Source organism: Chelonia mydas, chromosome 6, assembly GCF_015237465.2.
Source record: "Chelonia mydas isolate rCheMyd1 chromosome 6, rCheMyd1.pri.v2, whole genome shotgun sequence".
Taxonomy (NCBI): domain Eukaryota; kingdom Metazoa; phylum Chordata; order Testudines; family Cheloniidae; genus Chelonia; species Chelonia mydas.
The window spans coordinates 28404792-28425674 of record NC_051246.2 but is presented as its reverse complement, the minus strand read 5'-3'; the positions used below and the strand labels follow the sequence as shown (position 1 = coordinate 28425674).

The 20883-nt window shown below is 41.7% G+C and overlaps 1 protein-coding gene across 1 annotated transcript in view; it reads left to right on the top strand.

Annotated features, from left to right (window-relative positions):
* Positions 1-562: 562 nt before the first annotated feature.
* TH (tyrosine hydroxylase) overlaps positions 563-20883 on the top strand; it is a 32576-nt gene continuing 12255 nt past the window's right edge. Inside the window, exons 1-6 of the mRNA XM_007062963.4 lie at positions 563-1036; positions 8450-8659; positions 14532-14706; positions 16177-16265; positions 17350-17417; positions 20653-20703. Coding sequence (XP_007063025.2) covers positions 947-1036; positions 8450-8659; positions 14532-14706; positions 16177-16265; positions 17350-17417; positions 20653-20703 — 683 coding nt within the window. The 5' untranslated portion in view covers positions 563-946. The remainder of the gene's footprint in view (positions 1037-8449; positions 8660-14531; positions 14707-16176; positions 16266-17349; positions 17418-20652; positions 20704-20883) is intronic.

Below are 20883 nucleotides of genomic sequence, written 5' to 3'. Positions count from 1 at the left end.
TTAACGCCATTTTTAAAAATGATCAAAAGTTGTTTCCAATAAATCCAAAAAGGAAGTTGTAGCAACACCAAATCCCTGAGGCAGCCCCTCAGCTGGTGTGAATCGTCATAGCTCCATGGATCTTCGAGTCATTGGGTTTGGAGTAATTACAGCAAACGGAGCAAAACCCTGAATCCTTCTCCTATTGTTCCAATTAGATTTCTTAATTTAAAAAAACCTTCCCTCTCTCCTACCAAGGATTCTAGTCTTATTTACGCTGGTTTTACACCAGTCTGACCCCTTTGGGCCAGATCTGCAGCTGGTCTTAATCAGTGCTGAAGTCAAGAGAGCGGTGCCAATTTACTGCATCTGGAGATCTGACCCTTTTGACTTCAGCAGAGTTTTTCCTGATTTACACCAGCGGGGGTGTAAGTGAGCTCAGAATCAGGTCCAAAGTCAGCATGCCATGTCCTATTTCATTTCCATTATTAATTATTATTTTGTCTACATTATTGTAGGGCTGCAGACTAAAAAGGATAGAATGGTCTGACTCTTTTTCTCCCTTGGTTTTATTCTTTTGCAGCATTAAAGCACTTCAGTTCAGCGTAGCCCAAACTGGAGAAGAAAGTGGGGGAGAATAAACACAGGACCAAGGAGTGAACTCCATTGCAGGGAAGGAGAGAAAGAGAAACAGAGAGAAAGCTTTTGGGTGCAGGAGGAGAAAGGCTGATGGCTGGTTTGCAGAGGCAGGGTGTCTGCAATCTTTGTAGCAATTAGATTTAATGGGACAGAAGCGTTTTTCTCCTCCACATCCCTCCCCCCCCCCCGCTCTTCTCTCCCCCTCAGGCTAAAGGGAGGGAGGTGGGGAAGGGGGGGGCATGTGAAAGGGTCTTTGACGTCAGACCTGCCCTATAAAAGCCTGGCAAGGAGAGGCAAAGCTGAGAGCAGAGCCAGTACGACAGCAAGGATGCCAACCCCCAACTCCTCCACTTCTTCAGCCAAAGGCTTCCGCAGGGCGGTGTCAGAGTTGGACTCCAAGCAAGCCGAGGCCATCATGGTAAGAACCCCCCAACCCATCACCACTAACACCCAGTAGTCTCCAGAATGACTAAAGCTGCCCAAGGGACTGCAACTATAGCTAGATGGACTAACAGAATGATCACTTTATTTTGAAAGCATCACTGCACACATGCATCTAGGCACTCAGGGTTGGCAAATCAGAAATCAAATCCAGCCTCAATAATTCATGCACACAAACTAATACACAATACATATAAATATTGGAAAACAAATAACCTTAACTAATAATATAATAAAACTGCCCTCTTAAACTAGAATAACCAATAGAGCGAAAACAAGAATAACAAGGAATCCCTAGGGTAAAAATGCACTTTGAAAATCTAAACACTCTCTAGGTTTTATTAATTTCACAGCACTAAGCCGAAGAGCGTTCTTCTTTGCCAATTGAATGAAAACACATGTCTTTCTTTTTTCCAGTGAAGCTACAAGGTGGTGGGAATTCAGGCAAACTTGTTAACTGTTACTATGTAATTACTGCAGGGTCTGCTTCCATCCACAGAGATTTAGGACCATCGGCTCAGTGTGTGGAACAATCCCGCATGCAATATAACTATAAGTGAGGGGAAGATAACACTTCATGCTGAGTCTTAACCTACCTTTAAAATCTGAATCCAGGTGAGTTTCAGATACACTGATTCAGTTGGCCTGGCACTAGAGACATGCAGGGCATTTTAGTTAAAAACAGTTTTGTCATCTAGCGCCAACTGATGTCCCTAGGAGACATTAAAGCCAATGAGACAATAAGGCATGCAGCATCCTGTTGGATCAAACCTTTAATGCATAGTTTGTCCCTTTTTGTGGCAGTCTCCCTCTCTTCTAGATGTCTATTACAGTGGGCAGTCAACCTATGGAACAACTTCCTAATGCCCCCCAGTTAGGGCACTATAGGATCTCAAGTGATTGCTTTGATTAGCACCTGCATTTGGCAAACTCAGTTTAGTGCCTTCTATAGTTTTTCCCAGTTATCGGTAGGTAGGAGATTGTAAAGTTTTTTTTAAAATGGATCTTACTGTGTGCAAAGAGCACGTATTGAAAATCTGGATTTAAGATAAGTTTAGAGTTTGTCTATGCTGTAAAGTATATATTTGTTTTAAATATCCCTCTGCTTTTCCTAGCAGTGACCGTACAACCTTTTCCCTAGCAGAGTCAGATGAGATCTGCCCCACATAAACTTCACCCCCCAAATTAAAGTTCCCCTCTTTCCTACCACTTTCCAGAACCACAGATATTTGACCTGGAAAGAAAAGACAGACGAGGTCATCTAATCCAATACATAATTGTTATTTAATATTGTGTGTAAAACTGGGTTTGACTTCTGATATGTTATTTGCAGGGAATGGAGCTTTCCATTCTCTACTCTCTGTATTTTGCTGACCCACCCTTGCCTCCGCTCTGTGCAATGCTGTGTGTTTTGTAAAATCAGCTACTGTGCAAACAACAAAAAAGTTTCCTAGACACTGTAGCATGCTAGGAAAGAAGGGAAGGAGAGCTAGGAAATGAAGAGGGAAGCATGATTTCTGTAGTACACAATCATTGAAAACCACGGGCGTTTCCATATCTCTCTTTGGCATTTTCCAACTAGCACATAGTGAACTGCAAGGTAGTTAATTCTTAGAACCCTCTTAGTGGAGATGCAACTTAGACCAGCAAAAGAATATTTTGGCTGGCGTAGTAGTGAACTCTTAGAACATTGGCGCTTTCCAGATTGCCATATTAATGCTCAGAAGAACATCCCTCTGTCTATGGTAACAGCAGGAGCTGACAATGAAGGGGCGTTTATTTGGTGCTGTAATACAATTCATGTGGGTATTTAGTCTTTAAATGACAAACGTGACCTTGAATGGTCTTGTTTAGCAATACTGTCTCCTTCATGGCACCCTGGGAAGGGTGTTTAGAAAAGCTCATAATGAAATTGTGTTGTCTCCTTTTGTCCCTTTTAGTGACTCTCTCCCGCCGCCCAAAGGGCTAATTTAAAAATTAAGCTGGGCTGCTGATGGGAGCACTTTAAGTACTGCAAAAACAAAAGGAGGACTTGTGGCACCTTCGAGAGTGAGCTGTAGCTCACGAAAGCTTATGCTCAAATAAATTGGTTAGTCTCTAAGGTGCCACAAGTCCTCCTTTTCTTTTTGCGGATACAGACTAACACGGCTGCTTCTCTGAAACCTGTCATTATGCAAGGCTTTAAGTACTGTTTTACCAAAGCTGCTGCTCCTGGATTATGATAGACCCCTTCCTCCCATCCCCCCACCTTTTTCACTTTGCTTTCAGCACTGACAAGCTTATATCAGACTTCAAGTGATTTCAAAACACCGTTGCCTTCGAAGGGAAGGGGACCTGGAAAAGCTCAGAACGAAATTGTTAGGCTTTAATAACAGATGACAAATCTGAAATGCACATTTAAGACTCTGTCTTTTCTTTTTTAGTTTATCCTTTTTACTGCACCTTTAGCAGAAGGTTTCCACATTCCCATTATTCATTAATCAGATTTAAATCAACTGAGGCTCTGCCCCTGCATTTCTGCTTTTTACTGAGTTTGGCCCAGATTTTTAAAGCTATTTTGATGTTGATGTGCTTAGCATCACAACATCTAACTGATTTAGGAATCTAAATCTCTTTTTCAAAAGGGATTTAGGTACTTTAGAGTCTAAATCTCACAGCCAACTGATGGATTTAGACTCCTAAGTGCCTAAATCCCTTTTGAAAGTGAGATTTAGATTCCTGAATCATTTAGGTGTTGTGATGCTGACCGCAGCAAAGTCTATATAGTTTTAAAAATCTGGACCTCTATGTCTGGGACAAGCGGTCATCTTGCTTCAGTGTTTTAACATCCTGTCAGTGATCTGACCCCTGCCCCACAGACTCACCCTGTTCTAAAGGAGCTGTTGCATTTCCTTTATTATGATGATGATCATGGAGCAGGACCCTACTGTGCTTGGCGCTGTACAAAAACAGAACGAAAAGACAGCGCTTGTCTCAAAGCATTGAGGATCTAAGCCTTGTCTACACTAAACAGGGTTTGACGGTATAACTGTACCGTCAAACCCCCTTACTGGAGATGCAGCTTATATCAGCAAAAAAGTGCTTTTGCTAGTATTGTTTATATCAGTTCCTGAACAAAATAAGCTATACTGGCAAAAGGAAATAATGACACAGTATTGATCAGTATGCCAGGCTATAGTAAATGTTCTTAACAAGTAAAATCCGCTCTGTTTCCTAGATTCTTGAAAATTATAAGCAGGGGAAAAGCCAAGTTGCTGTGGTTACTCAAACTCAGAAGGCCATACTCTGGCATCCTTATTCACACTGAGTCGTCCCGCTGAGTTGCCACAATTTCAAGGGGGCTGTTGGAGGAGTAAAGTACCACAAAATGTCAATCATGGATTCAGAATCTAGTCCAGAATAAGCAACCTGATGCTTAACAGAACAAAAGTAATGTTTTTTACTGTAGTAAGAATTCTAAAATACACATGAGATGAACTAATCTGCAAGCTGATTCAAAACATACCTTTCAACAACGACTCCTAAAAAATCCAAGCATTACTGGGAGAATAGTCAGTGTGGAAAGAGGAATCAATTTTGTTTGTGTGTATCTAATTTGCAACTGGTAATGAAAACCCTGTGCAACTGTACTGAGTTACAACTTTACTGCCAAAGAGGTTAATAACATTCTAAAAAAATAGCAAAGAGGAGGGTAAAGAAAGAGAGACCAGTGTGATGGAAAGCAAGCAAGCAGACGGAATAGAATAAGCCGTGGAGATGGCAGGCAAATGTCGTCCCCCCCCCCCCGAACCGCAGACCCTCCCAAACAAAATCTAGTATCTTGTTAACTTACCCAGACATACTAAGTGAATGTTCAGGTGACTGCCTGCCAGCTGCTAGGATGATTCTACAGTTCTTTCTAGTAACCAGCTGTAGAGGAGAAAGGGAAACAAAACTGATTCCCTTTAGATCCAGTGCAGTCTGCTGCACATCCATGAAGCCAGCCTTAATCATGCAGAGGAGGAGGTGTCACATAGTAAGTTTTAGCAAAGCTGCAGTGTCAATGTCTGATTATGTTGGGGACTGAACGCCAGCATAACTCACCGAATGGAAGCAACTTGTGTCAAGTGGATGTTTATCAATGATCTGATCTGCTGATTCTATTCTGATTTTCATACAACACAAGATCATGCTTTCAGAGCCCTTTCCAGTTGTCCATTAGACGCTGTGATTTACATCTGTCATGTGTGGTTCTTTCCTTCTTTCTCTTTTCCTCTACCCAGCCAAAGCTAAAGTTTGTTGAATTTCAGGGCACAGGGCAAGATGTGTCTTTTTGTTAAAGCATTGCTTGGCTTGGACCATTGAGGAATTGATTTGTTACAGATGGCTGGTGTTGCACAGGGGTGTTTGTTCTTTCTATCGTGGGAAGTTTAAATTAATTTGATTAACTTTAAGCACTTCCAATGGGATTTAAACCCATGCTTAACTGCTTCCTAAATGGGGATGCTTTCTTGAATTGGGACCTAATATATTTGTTAGATGAGTTTTCTGTTTCGACATGAACACATACCCAGTCCTCCATACCCCATTGTAGACCTGATCATGCAGATAACCTGTGATTATTTGTTCAAATGTGTGTCTTTCATACTGCAAGGAACAAACGTGTGACAAGCTTCAAATAGCATCATATAAGCGAATTTTTAATAAAAAAAGTTCTGGGGACTGGTGCATGGGTTGATGTATAAAAATATGGTATAAAACAGAAAACTAGATAAGTGCCTGTGTTTAAAATGTGAGGAAAGCTTTGAGACTGGCTGCATATAAGATGCGTGAATGATTTTAAAAGAAAATACACTGGGTCAGTGGAGGAAATTAAAAATACAAAAGAAAAAAAAAAGAAGGCTGAATGGTAGAGCTGGTTTAAATTTTGCAAGATTTTTTTAAGTTTTCCCCCCAAAAGCCTTTTGGGAGAGTTATGGACATTTTTGAAATATTTTCAGTGGAAACTAACTGAAAAATGTAGCCATCTGGGTTTTAGTCTCTTGGTGTTAGTCTTCTTTGTGTTTCTTCATAAGTCATGTCTTCTTTCTGTCATGCTGCGTTATCATCATTCATCATCAGGTTTCGGGGAGTGGATAGGATGAGTTATGTGGTAGGATTCTTCTGACAGTTTTAAGGGTTTTTTTTATTATTTTGAATTTTGAAAACTTCCGATTGTGACGTAGAAAATGTTCAATTTTTTGAAGAAAAAGAAAAAAGAAAACAAACGATCAGTGAGAAAGAAAATTTCTCTATTATGAAAACAAATGCTTTCAAAACTGTTACGAACTCTTTTTTCAACAGGTGAGTGAGGTTTGCACCTGGCTCTACTAATTAAATAAAGGCACTTGAGCAGGTGGGGAGAAAAAGGAAGTGAGAGATTTTATAAAGCTTTAAAACCAGGCTTTAGTATTACTAGCCACCTAAGGAAGCTCACATATACCCAGCTGTAGGGGAGCAAAATATTCAGTGACTGTTTACTGTATGTAGGACTAACCTTTATTAGTCCTCCTGTTGGCATATTCAACACATCTGAAGAACTATGGGTGGGTAAACCTCAAAAAGTTCAGAGATTTTGCAATACAAGAGGAAAGAAGGGCTTATGTTTGAGGTCCTGAGTTGGGACTCAGAACTGGCTTCAGGTCCTGCTGTGTGACAGATTTCCTGTGCAAAATTGGGCAAGCTACTTAAGCTCTCTGTGCCTCAATTCCGTACCTCTAAAATGGGGATAATATTTTACTTCTCCCAGTCTTTGTCTGCCTTGTCCTCTAGACGGGAAGCATTTTTAGGGTAGGGACTTTCTTACTGTGCTTGTAAAATGTCTAGCACAATTGGGTCCTGAGCTGAACTGGGGTCTCTATGTGCTACTGTCATACAAATAAGAGTTTCCATTTGGAAAAGCACCCAAATGTTTGGGATGTTGTCAACATCTTATCTGAACTAGACAAATCTCTTATGCCTGCAAACCTGGGCTGGGAACAGGTTTTCTTAGGTGCTCACAATGCTTCCTGTTTCCAGCCTGGCCAGAAATAGCTGAAACAGCTTTTCTCCTTCCACTCTTCCCTGCAATCAGGGAGCACAGAAATAAATAGCATTTCAAATTTGGGGTAAAGATTCAGTTTTATTGCTTAACCCATTCTTACTCTGTTGCTAAGCCTTGCCCTGGGAAGGAGGTATATTACCAGCAGTGTGCTGAGGCCAGGTTGACTGGTTGTGGCTGGGATGGACTTACAGCTTTTCCAGTCAGACCTAACAAAACGTCATGAATGTATGATCCCATAATGAGCAGTAGACACAAGCCTGGTGGGAGTTTCTAGATGGACCATCTTGCTCTCTTATAATCCAGTTAGGGCCATTTCAGATGGATTTGAAACTATTATCTCTGATAAGAGTGGTTAAAAAAAGACAACCCAGGGAGCCTATAAAAGATGCTATTTGCAGGCCATAAACCTCCACAGACATACCCCTGCCTCAATGTTTGGGAATGCACATCAGACACATGCGAAAAAGGGATGGATCAGTTTCTCTACTGGTGTAAATGGATCTAGCCCAATTACATCAACAGAGAATGGGGTCCAAGATCTGTTTTCAGTGGCAGTGAATAAAAGGATCACAAGTAAAAGATGGGTGGGTTGGCATATTTCCTCTACACTGGAACCTACCACAGCATGAGAGGACTAACCCTGTAAGGCATTGGGAACCTGTGAGTCCCATTGAAACCAATGAGAGTTGAAGGTACTCAGCTCCTTGCAGCAGGCATTTGTGAGATCTGGACTTCTGCCTCCAGTAGAGGCCAGGGTTTCAGGGTGTCTCAAGGCTCTAGAAGAAGCTTCTTTATTATGAAACAACACACGAAAACAATAGAATTCATAATGCCCAGAGCAAAAACCCAGGCTCAACCTTAGTAATACAAGAAATACACTCTTTTGGTTAGCTACAGTAGGGAGTCTAAACTGGGGGAACCTCAACTGCAAAGGCGACGTGCCTCAATCTGTATCCAGAAGAAAAGGCGTGAGTCACTTGGGGCTTGATCCAGCCCCAGCTGAAGTCAATGGGAGATCTTTCCATTGACATCAATGGGCAAGAGATCAGGCCCTACTTACAACAATGTCTATGGCTGCTCTGCCACCCAAATTATTTGGATCCTGTTTTGCAGTGGAACAGCTCCAGTGCCTGACTACACTTACTGCCAAATTCAGAACCTTGAAAAGAGGCTGGACCTAGACTGAGGTTTGCAGAGCCAGATTGCTCTAGTTGTCTCCAATAAGAGCGGTTCTGCTTGTCCTTGAAGGAGGGTTACAATGGGGATCCAGTGGTGGGAGTCCCGTTGTTCCTCGGTGGTTGCTGCTTTTTAACTCTGCTCTCCTTCCAGTCTCCACGGTTCATCGGTAGACGGCAGAGCCTCATCGAAGATGCCAGGAAGGAGAGAGAAGCAGCAGCCGCCGCCGCTGCCTCGGATGCTGCAGAGGCCACAGAAACGATCGTCTTTGAGGAGAAGGATGGGAAGGCCATGTTGAACCTTTTCTTCATGCTTAAGGGAGCGAAGACTTCATCGCTTTCCCACGCACTTAAAGTGTTGGAGGTGAGCGGCTAACCTCCTGTACTGCACTCAGTGAACACTGCATTTGATGTGGGTGGAAGTATGGGGGAACACTGCCAACTCACAGGAATTCAACTGGGTAAGGGTCTAGTTTAAGATCTCCCTAGTATGAATTATTGATTTAATTCTTCAGGGCTTAACTGGATGAATTCAAATATCGATGGTTGCATTAACTTAAGCAGTACACTCTATTCATTTACTGGTGTCTCTATCACACTCTTCCCCAGGGAGACCAATACAAATGAGACAGACCCCTTGCCTGACAATGCTCTGGTTGTAATTCCAGGCTCTGGGCTTGCCTTTGATTGAACATTGCCCAGAGTGGGCCAGTACCCAGCACAACTAAAATATAAACAACTGTGGATTAAATATAAATATAAACTACTGTGGATTTGTATTCACCTCTGACTCTCATGGGGCCCTCTAATGACCCACACTCTGCACTGTTGTCCACCTTTATGGCAACCCCTGGAACACTTCAGAGATTACAGAGTTTGGACAGAGATTGTAAATGAATCATGCAGCTCCCTCACATAGCCTCAGTCACCCCCTCACTCAAGGCTCTGCCCATCTCTGAATCATATCCTCACTAAACTTCAGTCAAAGTGACTGGACCAACTTCAGCATGAGCATAAATCAACATAGTGCCCATTGATGTCAATGATACCTACTTACCTCAGGGATGAATTTGGTCCATAAACTTTCAAATGTTGCATTGATTTCCTTCATTACTGCATTCTGAATATGCCCATGACAAGAAGCATTTCTTACCAATGTATACAATTGCACAGGGAGATGGTAATTAATTGGGCTTTCCCAGTCAAAAGTAGCATTATCTATGACATTGGTACCAGGGATGGAAACTCACACAGGTAAATGCTGCTTATTTAGCCAGTAGTCAAAGATAATGATTGGAATTTATATAGAACCTTTCATGCAGAAATTTTAAAAAGCAGATTACAAATCATGAGCCTGAGTCTCTTCATTTATATAGGTTTAATTCCATTGTCTTCCGTGGTGTGAATGAGAGGAGAATTAAGTTGTATATGCATGTATGTATGTGCGTAACACCTTAGTCCCCGGTGAAATGCAGCCACTTCTGGGGGTGAAACCTGACCATCATTAACAATACACAGCAACACTTCAAAACAGTTGAGGACAGGTAGAAAAGAAAAAATATTCAGTTGAAATTGCGTGTGTGTGGGGGGGTGTTTAGTTAGTAATTACCCAAACTAAAATTTGATCAGGACACCTCTTCTAATCTTATGGAAAGCATCTTGGGATCTTTAATGACCACAAGTGGCCTTGTATCTCTTGTGAAAGGATGGATGGAAGCAGGATAGAAATGTATCAACTAACAGTATTTAACCCTGGGTTCCTGTAGCATATTGCCTTTGCAGTGGGATCTGTGGACCAGAAGCGTCCATAAGGCAAGCATTTGAGAGCCCTGTTGGTCTTGGTCACAGTTGCTGTCTCTTTCCAGGAAGTTTGCGGCTGCCAGAAAAGGCTCAGAAGCGTATCAACAACAGATTTCAAATGCAATTTATAACTTCTCTGGCATGAGATGCCGCGTGATTCTCATCCTGTGAATTTTATAGTGTCCTGCACTTAGTAGATGTGGGTGGTATTTATTTTACACTGTCTGTGCGTGTGTGTGTGTGTGTAAAATATATTCCAAAGCAGCAGAGAACAATTTAAAAAGTCAGGCAAGAGCTCAGGGTGGCTTTTATTCAAATGGCACCTGCTTCCTCTTGGGGCAATTTACTCATTGCATGAGAAGCTCTCTCAGCAGAAGCGCTCTCTCAGCTTGACACAGAGAAAGTTTTTTTTTTAAAAGCCACAAGCGTGTCAAGTTACAACTGGGGAAGATTCATTTCTCAGATCCCTCTGGCAATGCAGGTACAAGATATGAAAACAGACGGGTGTAATGACATTTGCCTCATCATGAAACAGGCTGCAGGGAGGCTGGTTTCACTCTGCTGTATGCGTTACATGCAGCCAACGCATAGGTAATGCAATCAGAGCTGTCAGATTAATGCTAAGGTATTGATTATTGGGGGACAATGTAATAGAGAGGTGGGTAGGTACATTCAAAAACATGGTCCTAAATTGAATTTATCGGTGACATTGCCTCCGTTCCTTCTCCTCATTCTGCCTCTGATTAACTAAAAATCACAGCTCTTCCTCTACTGAAGAGCTCAGAGATTCAGAAAGGGCTGGGTCATCATTCAGAGAAGTGGGTTTGCAAGGGCCAGATTTCCCTGCACCAGGGAAAACATCCAGGAAGCTGTCAGAACCTTCCTGTGGATGCAAAGGGCCAATCCCCCTTCTCCGCTCTTTATCTCTGAGTGAATTAAGTGCTGGTGAAAGATGCCAAATGGATATCCCTGGAGACCAAGCAATGCTCAGGTACAGCATGGGCAGCTGCAGAGCAAGCTTCCCATCGCATCCCTCTACCCCCAAAGGACCTTCGCCCTAGCTGGAGGGACCACCTCTCAGACTGATATCATTTCAGTAGTCATTCCCCACTGAGATGCCAGTTGTGGGAGTGAGCTTGATGATATCAACATCTGTCCGCAGGACTGAGGCCACCAAACTCATTTCACATAGGTCATTCAATAGCAATCAGATTAACTCTCATTTGTTACCAACCTGAGGCCTGCCTCAATCCTGTGACCTAGAAGTGAAATCCTCTTGCTCATGGCACCAGCCTCCCCAGAGCCAACCCATCTGCTTCCAGCTTTTGCCATGGAGTGGGACATAGGCATATCTATCTATCTCTCCTTTTTCCTTCTGTCTAATCAGAGTCTGGTTTAGTTGGTCAAACTTGTCTTTTTTGCCCCATTGTTGTAAGCCCGATGCCAACTCTGTCCACATATTTATTCAAGTGGCATCATCATAGGACCTAATCACATTAGCCACGCCATCAGGGGCTCTCATTCACCTGCACATCTACCAATGTGATATATGCCATCATGTGCCAGCAATGCCCCTCTGCCGTGTACATTGGCCAAACCGGACAGTCTCTACTCACAAGAATAAATGGACACAAATCTGACATCAGGAATCATAACATTCGAAAACTAGTAGGAGAACACTTACTATATGTTCCATTCTATGCATCCGATGAAGTGAGCTGTAGCCCATGAAAGCTTATGCTCTAATACATTTGTTAGTCTCTAAAGTGCCACAAGTACTCCTGTTCTTTTTGAGATCGGAAAGGCAGCTAAAAGCAATGCCCCAGACAGCCAGATGTTGGTACAAGTTTCCCAGGTCTTGAAGTGGCTAATAAGACCATGTGCGGTGCTTGTTTTTTTCCCCCTCGGTAAGGACACAAGTAAGATTAAACACCAGAGACAGAAGCTGCATTTTCTATCTTTGCTGTTTTTTTTCGCTCCCCTTTTATTTGTGTTCATTTTGTTTTGTCTGAAAGGAAGCAGGATCAGACTTTGACAACCAAAGCAATAATAACTAACTTCTGCTCTTTTCCTCAGAAGGACAGACATTGCCACCAATAATAGCATCTAAATGACTGTCAATGAAGTGTTGTTTTTTTCCTTCCAAAGACTCACTACTTCTAAAGGGAAAGGGAACAATGGATGTTACAATAAAAGCCTTACTTAATACTTTACATTTCTGATACTTTACCTCTCTTTCTTTTCTATATCTTTAATAAAATGTTTTTTAAAATTAATAAAGTGTTCGTCATGGTGAGGTCTCTGTATACCAAACTGTTTAAAACTGTTTAATGTTGGAGCGTTCCAGGGTCATGTTAACACTTTTAACTCTTTGGGCTCCTTTATTCCATCTAAATTAATCATTTCAGCGCATGTACTAAAATGAAGCCTGTTTTCCTATATCCAAATGCCTGGGGAATAAGCAAAAAATGTGATAGCTTGAGTTAAAACTCTAGCTTGCACCTGCATTCAGTTAGTCTGGAAACAGCAGAGAAAATGGGCCACTTGAGTGCTGCTAGTGAGAAACAGACTAATTTATAAGCTAGTTAAACTCTGTTAAGATGTCTGACTTTTGGGGCTCTCTCTTTCATGTTTAATAAAAGAATTAGAATGATGGGACAGATCTGCACCTAGTGTAACTCATCTTAGGTCCATTTAGCTTCAATGGAGTTATGCCAGTTTGTACCTGTTGTTGGGGATCTCGTAGTGGGTGCTCTGGGATTCTCCAATACCCAAAGCACCCAGCAGCACACCTAGCTCTGTCACTGAGATTGGAGGGTAGGGCATGAGACCAAGCTCCAATTCTTCTCAAGAAGCAAGATGTTCCAATGGCAACATGAGCACTGGCTGATCTCCTTTAATGCTGCTGCCTTCCCTTTGTTGGGTAACAAAGATAACAGGAGCCAAAGGAGGAATCTTTCCGTTATTTATGATTTCATAACTGTCTAGTAATTAACTCCAAATGGAGCTGAAGGAAGTTAATTATTAGATCTTCCATGTATCAGGAGTCAAGGTATTGGAAGTGAAGCTAAACCAATCACAATGCTCTGTGAGCCAGCCCAATGGCCAACCAGTATCACAACCTGTTAACATGCTGGAGATTAGAGTGAGAATATTGCTTCCAGGCTCAGAGGGGATGGGAAGACAGTGGAAGTAGCATGCAGACCTGCTAGCTCGTGTGGGTGGTGAGAAAGGACAGAGGTGGTGGTTCTTCATATTACTCTTGAGAGATGCCGGTAGCTTTTTTGACAAGAGTCTGTGAAGGAATTTCCTTGACTGAGATTTCGTAGCTGTGGTATGAGATCCTTAAGGAATTCAGAGGAGTTGGGTGTAACATATGAAAAACTGACTGTGTGTTGGAAAGAGAGAGCCACTCAGTGCGTTTGACCCTGTAGCTCTTTCGGAGAGAAAAGACGACTCATAAATGATGTATAGCATTGTCAGTGTCTTCACTGTCTTTATTTCAGCACCTTGGCCAGTGCACAGGACAAAGACACTGCCTGGTAAATGAAAGCTAGCTCCTCACTTCGCGTTTTGCTTCCTTTTGAGTAACACTGGCTGACTTCCATGCCCATAATAGGCATTTGAGAGATAGGAAGTGTACTGGTGGAATGTCACTTCCTTATGTGTACTGCAGCTGTTCAACATAAGTAATAAGGTTCTGCAAGTACAACAAATTGCAGCCATTTGTTTGCGCACTCTGAGCCGAGAACTTGTGCTTCTTGACTGACTTTGGTGCCTCATCACTTTGGTAACAATTAGAACAGTTTGAGGAGGGCAATATTCCACCTACAGGAAATGCCGCCATTTAGAAATTACTTTTTACCCGAGTCAGAGTGAAAAGCCAAAATACTGAAAAAGTTCATTAAAAAAATTCTAAAAATTTCAAATAGGAAAGGCTAATTTTTGACATTTTAAATTGAAGCAAAATTTTTGTTTCAAATCACCATTTCAAAATGAGACATTTTGTTTCAAAATAATTTTTCTCATTTTGATTCTCCCAATTTGGAGAATTGAAAAATATGTCATCATGGTTCACATTTTATTGCGCAAAATTTTTGACATTACAAAATGCGGTTTAATCTTGCAGAAAATGTCCATTATGATGTAATGGCATTTTGTAATGGGAAAATGTTTCAGTCGTAGAATTTCAACCTACTCACGTTACAGTATACAAAAGGGATGGAATTAACGGGAAAGTGTCTTGTTCTAGTTTCAGGAGTTCCCAGCTCAGAATCAGAAATACCCATGCTCCTACCCCACAGGCATCCTGGAAAGAGCTTGTGTTTCTGGACTTTCTTCTCCACTTTAATTTCACCCGCTGGAATGTTTGCAATGCAATGTTATCAGAGCCTGTATTTTTACATTATATCTTTCCCCTCTTCCACCCTCCAAAGACATTCGAAGCTAAAATTCACCACCTGGAGACAAGGCCCAGCAGGAAGCCTCGGGCCGGGACCACTGAGCTGGAATATTTTGTACGGTGTGAAGTCCATAGCTCCGATGTCAGCACTCTCATGAGCTCCATCAAAAGGGTGTCAGAAGATGTGAGGAGCACTAAGGAAGACAAATGTAAGGAACTTGCAGCTGTTTTATTTTTTTCCCCCAAGTCTAACATGAAGATTGAGCTTTAGAAACCGTGGCCCAGGGATTTCAGCACTCACATGCCAGGGGTCTGAATAGACTAGACTAGACCAGAATACTCCTCCCAGCAAGCTCCTCAGATCCCATCTTTTCTCTCTCACCTTTACCCCTTTCAAGAGGTGTCTGATTCCTTCTTCCAGGTCCGAATAGCATCAGGATTAGAAATGTAATACCCAACACCTAGCACGGTACAGCTTCCACCCTGCATATTCTAGCCAGATGTCTGTTTTACATTTCTGACCTTTCTATCCATGTGTCAGTAACCCCATGTGTTTGGAGGGTGCTCTTTCTACACTAGAGAGACACTAGTGACCAATTGATTGTCTGTAAGGGCTAGTAAAATGAATCCTTTCTAGTTGAGCAAGAATTCTACTTTGATACAGCACTAAGATCAGAGGATTTCTCTCTTCCTCTCAGCTTTCATTCCAGGAGAAGCCATTAGGTGGGTGGTAAGGGTAAGGTAGCCCTGGAGGTTCATCAGGAAAAGTCACTAAGAGCTTTAATTTTTTTTCTGGTGAGATGCCAGCACTCCAAGAATTGGTAAGTGATTTAAACAGGATATTGGCTCAGCCTTTATATTTGGACTAGATAGGGAACAACTCTGGCTAAGTGTGCCCAACAGGTACAAAGAGAAAGGAGAGCAGAAGATGGGATGATGGAAAAGTGATCAGTCATGGGGGCTTTCCTTACTATACCTGGCGTCAGAAGATCATATGCCTTGGGTCCTAGGTATCACTCTGCTAATCTGGAGCCATTATTATCTCCCTGCATTCCTTGTAATTCCATCCCTTCAGTGTTAGCTGATCAGTGATGCATGATCTCTCTCTGACCTAGCGATGCAGGTGAATAGCCTGGTCCAAGTCATTGGATGATTGTTCCCTATGTACATTCAAGCCTGGGAAGGCTGGTAAAATGGATTTGTTCCCTTATCACCTAATCCTTGATGTACCTGAGCTTCATCAACAGAAGCAGTGAGAGGTGTGTGGGGGTCATGCAGGATCCTAGGTGTCTTACAGTGACCATGTATTATTTTACCCTTGGGAGAGTGAAGCTGCTAAGAGTGAAAGCCAGTTTTTTTCCAAGTAGTTTCCTTGTGTCAGAAACTGTCATTGTGCTGGGAGGTTGAAAGGGAAGTCATGTTTGCTCATGTGATGGAGGTCAGTTTATTATATCTGGCTGTGAGATAGGTGTACCATACGACAGGCTCATGGGCAGTCATGGAGCATAGTCATTGAAGCACAGCGGTGTCATGAGCAATTAAATCATTTGGAATTGATGTGGTCATGTGTTTATGCATGTGCCACATCTGGTCATGTGTGTGCTATGACTATCTCCTCCACTTGGCATGAGATATACTTAGCTTAACATTCACTTCTATGGTCTTATTTCTCTTTACAGTTTACTGGTTTCCAAGAAAAATCTCTGAACTGGACAAGTGTCACCACTTGGTCACCAAGTTTGACCCAGACTTGGATTTGGATCACCCAGTGAGTTGGTGCATTCAGACATCCTCAATTTCCAGCCACGTGTCTTCCAACAGAAGCAGAGAAATGGAAAGCACCTGTGATTAGAACTAGTTGGGAATTTTTTGACAAAATATTTTTCCATCAGAAAATGTTGATTCTGCAAAACCAAAAAGCTGTTTTCAGGAAAGGGTCCATTTGGAGTAATCTTTTATTTTAAAAAAAATGTTTGAAAAAAGTTTCAAAATTGTTGAAATGTCCCATTTTGAAGATAAGAAATTTGGGGCAGGGGTGCTTGTTTGTTTGTTCAAAAGGACTTTTCAGTTTGAAATTTAAGCTAATTATAGCGGGGCTTAAAATACAAAAAGATAAAAATCAAAAAGGGACTATTTTGATAGACTTGAACCAAAACTTTTGTGGGATAGTCAGCACATGAATATTTTTGAGATTCTGACTTTTCATCCAAATTGGGAAAGGAAAAAGATTTTCAAAATGTCAAACATTTTCCTAGGATGGGAAAACCATTTCTGGCCTAGCACTACCTGTAATCCCACCTTGTCTATCTCCCTGTAGCCAGTACAGGTTTAGTTCCTGCAGGATACTGTATTCCTCAGTGCTTTGTCTAGTCTAGTTTGATCAAGAGATGGGGCTTCTACTACATTCCTAAGGAGATTATTCCCCAGCCCAAAAGATCTCACTTCTGAGGAAATTTTCCTGGCTATCCAGCCTAAATTTTAACTGGTTCTGTTTCAGAACCAGTTTCCCAGAGATGGAGTAAAGATACTTTGTGTTTGGCTTGAAGGACCTGGCTTCTCAGAAAATGAATAGACAGGACATACACTGGATTGGGGCAGGGCCCAATTCTCCCTAGAAGGAGAATACAGAGTTCTCACTTTGAGATGGGGAATGGAGTTCCCTATGGGTATGAAAGGAGGGGCCTCTGTTGTAATGAGGGGCAGTTGCTAACTGTTAATGTGTGGGTGTGTATATCTCCCCCACCGTAGGGCCTATATTAAGTGTGTGTGTGGTAGTGCGGGAAATGAGAGAACTTTCCTGTATGAAACGTTAACTAACTTAAACGCTTGTTCTCTGTTCCCTTTTGCCACAGGGATTCTCTGACCAAGCATACCGGCAGCGAAGGAAAATGATAGCAGAAATTGCCTTCCACTATAAGCAGTAAGACACTTTCCAAGCATATGTGCAGGAGCAATTTCATAGCACAGTGCCACCTGCTGGACACTCATTAAGCTACTTCCATAAATCTATTTTCTGTCAACTTATCTTCTCTGTCCATTATTTTGCCCTTCCATTCTCCCTTTCCAATTTCGTTTCTCAGTTCCTCTGCTCTCTGCACTCATTTCAGCTTCCTCCCATGTTTAAAAATCTGCATGTTCATTAATTCATAGATGTTAAGGCCAGAACAGACTTGCTGCATAACACAGGCCATAGAACTTCATGCAGTAATTTCTGCATCAAGCCCATAACTTTAGTCCAAGCTAGAGCATCTCTTTTAGAAAGATATCCAGTCTTGATTTAAAGACTTCAAGTAATGGAGAAACCACCACATCCCTAGGTAAATTGATCCAATGGTTAATTACTCTCACTGTTAAAAATGTGTGTTTTATTTCTAGATTGAATTTGTCTAGCTTTAGCTTTCAACCACTGGATCTTGTTATATCTCTTTCTGCTAGATTAAAGAACCACCTACTATCAGAACTCCCGTCCCCATAAAGGTACTTATAAACTGCAAACAGGTCACCTCTAAACTTTCTCTTGGATAAGCTAAATAGATTGAGCTTCTTAATTAGTTCATTATAAGGTATGTTTTCCAGACTTCAGATCACTCTTGTAGTTCTTTTCTAAACCTTTTCCAATTTTTCAACATTCTTTCTGAAGTATGGATACCAGGATTAGACACAGTATTCCAGCAATGGTTTCACTAATGCTGGATACAGATGTACCTTCCCTGTCCCTACTTAATATTCCCCTGCTTATGCATCCAAGGAATGCATTCCCCACCCCACCTCAGCCCACCCACTTAGTTACAGCATTGCACTTGGAGCTCATCTTACCAAGCAATCCAGACTGGTCTTTATAACTGACTTGACCACATCATTATTTTTTATCACTCCTCCAATTTTTGTGTCATCTACAAATTTTATCAGCAATAATTTTGTATTTTCTTCCAAATCATTGACAAAGATATCGAATACCATGGGGCAAAGATCCCTTGGGGGCCCCACTTCCCCTAACAAGATGATGATTCCCCATTTACAATTACCTTTTAATCCATTGGTTAACCATTTAACTTTAATAATTGCTGTTTAACACCCTCCCTAGTTACTGATGGAATAGAAATTATTTCATTATCACTGTAAGGCATGAATGCATCATCTTGCTTCTTTCCAAATACAGAGCAAAATTATTTATGGAATACTTCTGCCTTTTCTACATCATAATTGACAATTTTATCATCCTTATCTATCACCAGGTCTATCCCAATGTTAGGATTTTGTTTGTTTTAGTATATTAAAGGACAATAAGAAGGAAATCTTTACCTCTACTGGCCATACATTTTCCATTGATACCTTGAGCTTCCCTTATCAATCACCTGCATTTCCTAACTGTCCATTTGTATTCATTGCTATCAACTTCCCCATTGTCCGTGTGTGTGTGTGTGTGTGTGTGTGTGTGTGTGTGTATAAAGCAAAAGTAGTAATTATATTCTATTCTATATATATTGCTACTTTTCTTTTTCCTTTTCACCAGGATGTTTTTTTTTAACAAAAAAAGACTTCTTGTGGAATTGTGGGCACTCACATTTTGATATTTAAAATTTTCCTCCCCTCCCACTCAGTTTTACTCATAATTGTCAGCTTTGGGGAATTGTCCGTCTTAAAGCACCAAGTGTGTGTGTGTCTGTGTCTGTGTCTATTTATACAATTCTTGTGATTTATCACTTAGAACATTGATCCATAATCATTCCTGTTCCCGTCCTTCTGAATTGTCAGTAACTGAAGTAGCCAATAGTATCTTTAATGTTGCGTGTCGCTCCCTCCCCTTCATGCGAAGCCTACCCTATGAGCGAGGGCTGCGATTCCCAGCTCGCATACACAGACTCACACCAGCTTGATGAGCGTTAGCATGAGTACAAATAGCAATGTGGCTGTGGTAGCATGGGCAGTGGCAGCAGAGGCACCGCCTAGCGGTGCCAAGACCAAACCGACCTGAGCCCTGTGGGCATGTCCTCAGCACCACTTAGCCATGCTGCCATTGCCCATGCTCCCACAGCTACAATGCTAGTTACACTCTAGCTCTCATCAAGCCAGTGTGAGTCTGTGTGCGCAAGCTGGGAATCACACCCCTAGTGCCAGGTGTAGACATTTACCCTGTCAAGGAAATATAGGCTGTCCAGTGATTGTAACATTCTGGTCATGTGACTCCTCCCGCCAGGTTTCAGTCACACCAGCCATCAGTTTTTTTCTACCAAATGAGCCTAATTCCTCCTGTTTATTTCCCAGCTTTCTAGCATTGGTGTAAAGGCAATAGAAGAATTGCTTCTCCTTACGGCCCTTGCTGCCTTGATTCTTTACCTTCAAGCTACGTTGAGGCTCATATGTTTGGAGCATATGTGCAGGGTTTCACTCTTTAGCAGCTACCGCAGTAGCTGCTAGTTTAAAGCCCTCCTAACCCTATGTTCAGTTCTAAGCCCCATGTCTCCAGGTCGACCCATGCTAGCCCTATGTTCATATGCTAGCTGTGACTCTAATTAGCCTTATGACCAGAGCTGGGCAACTAACAGCGTTTTCAGTTTTCGCTGGCAAGTCTGAAAAATTGAAGAAAAAAATAATTCCTGGTGGGCACAAAAATGAAGTTTTTTTTGACAGGTTCAGTGAATCAAAATACTTGTAAAATGTTGTTTTGTTTGGCCCACCATAAAACATTTTGTTTTGATTTTGAGCATTTATAATATATTTTTAAAAAGTTATAAATAAAATGAAAGGCACCTTTGAAACAAAGTTTCCATTTTTCTAGAATTTTTTTAGCTTTCATTTTGACCAAAACAACGGAACAAGCTTGACAGAAATTCACTAAAAGTTTTGGTGTCACTGAATCTGCATTTTTGGCTGAAAAGAAGTTTTGATCAAAAAGTTTGGCCCAACTCTACTTATGACCCATATGTTTCCTACTAGACTTGTGCTAACCCTATGCCCCATATGCTAGACATGTGTTAGGTTTAAAGTTGTCTAATCCATATTATACTGTGTGGAGATATTGTGCATCGTAAACTTAGCGCTCTTTTCTCAAAGGGAGGGGAAGCTTTCTTAAGGTTGGGGCCCCAGAGTGTATAGCATGTTGTTACTGTGTTTCCCCATCTCCCATCGCCCCTAACCCCATGTTTGCCTTGCAGCGGGGAGCCAATCCCTAGAGTGGAGTACAGGGCAGATGAGATAGCTACCTGGTGAGTGTTGATTTAATGCAAAATCCTTTCTGTCTCCATCCAGCTGAATTAGGAACCATGAAAGAAATAAAAGATTTTGTCCCATTGACCAGCTGTGGGGGAGTGTGCCTTGGGCAAATAGAGAAATCAGAAAACAGTAGTGTGTTTATACTGGGGCCAGTACTGGAAGTTGAGAACTGA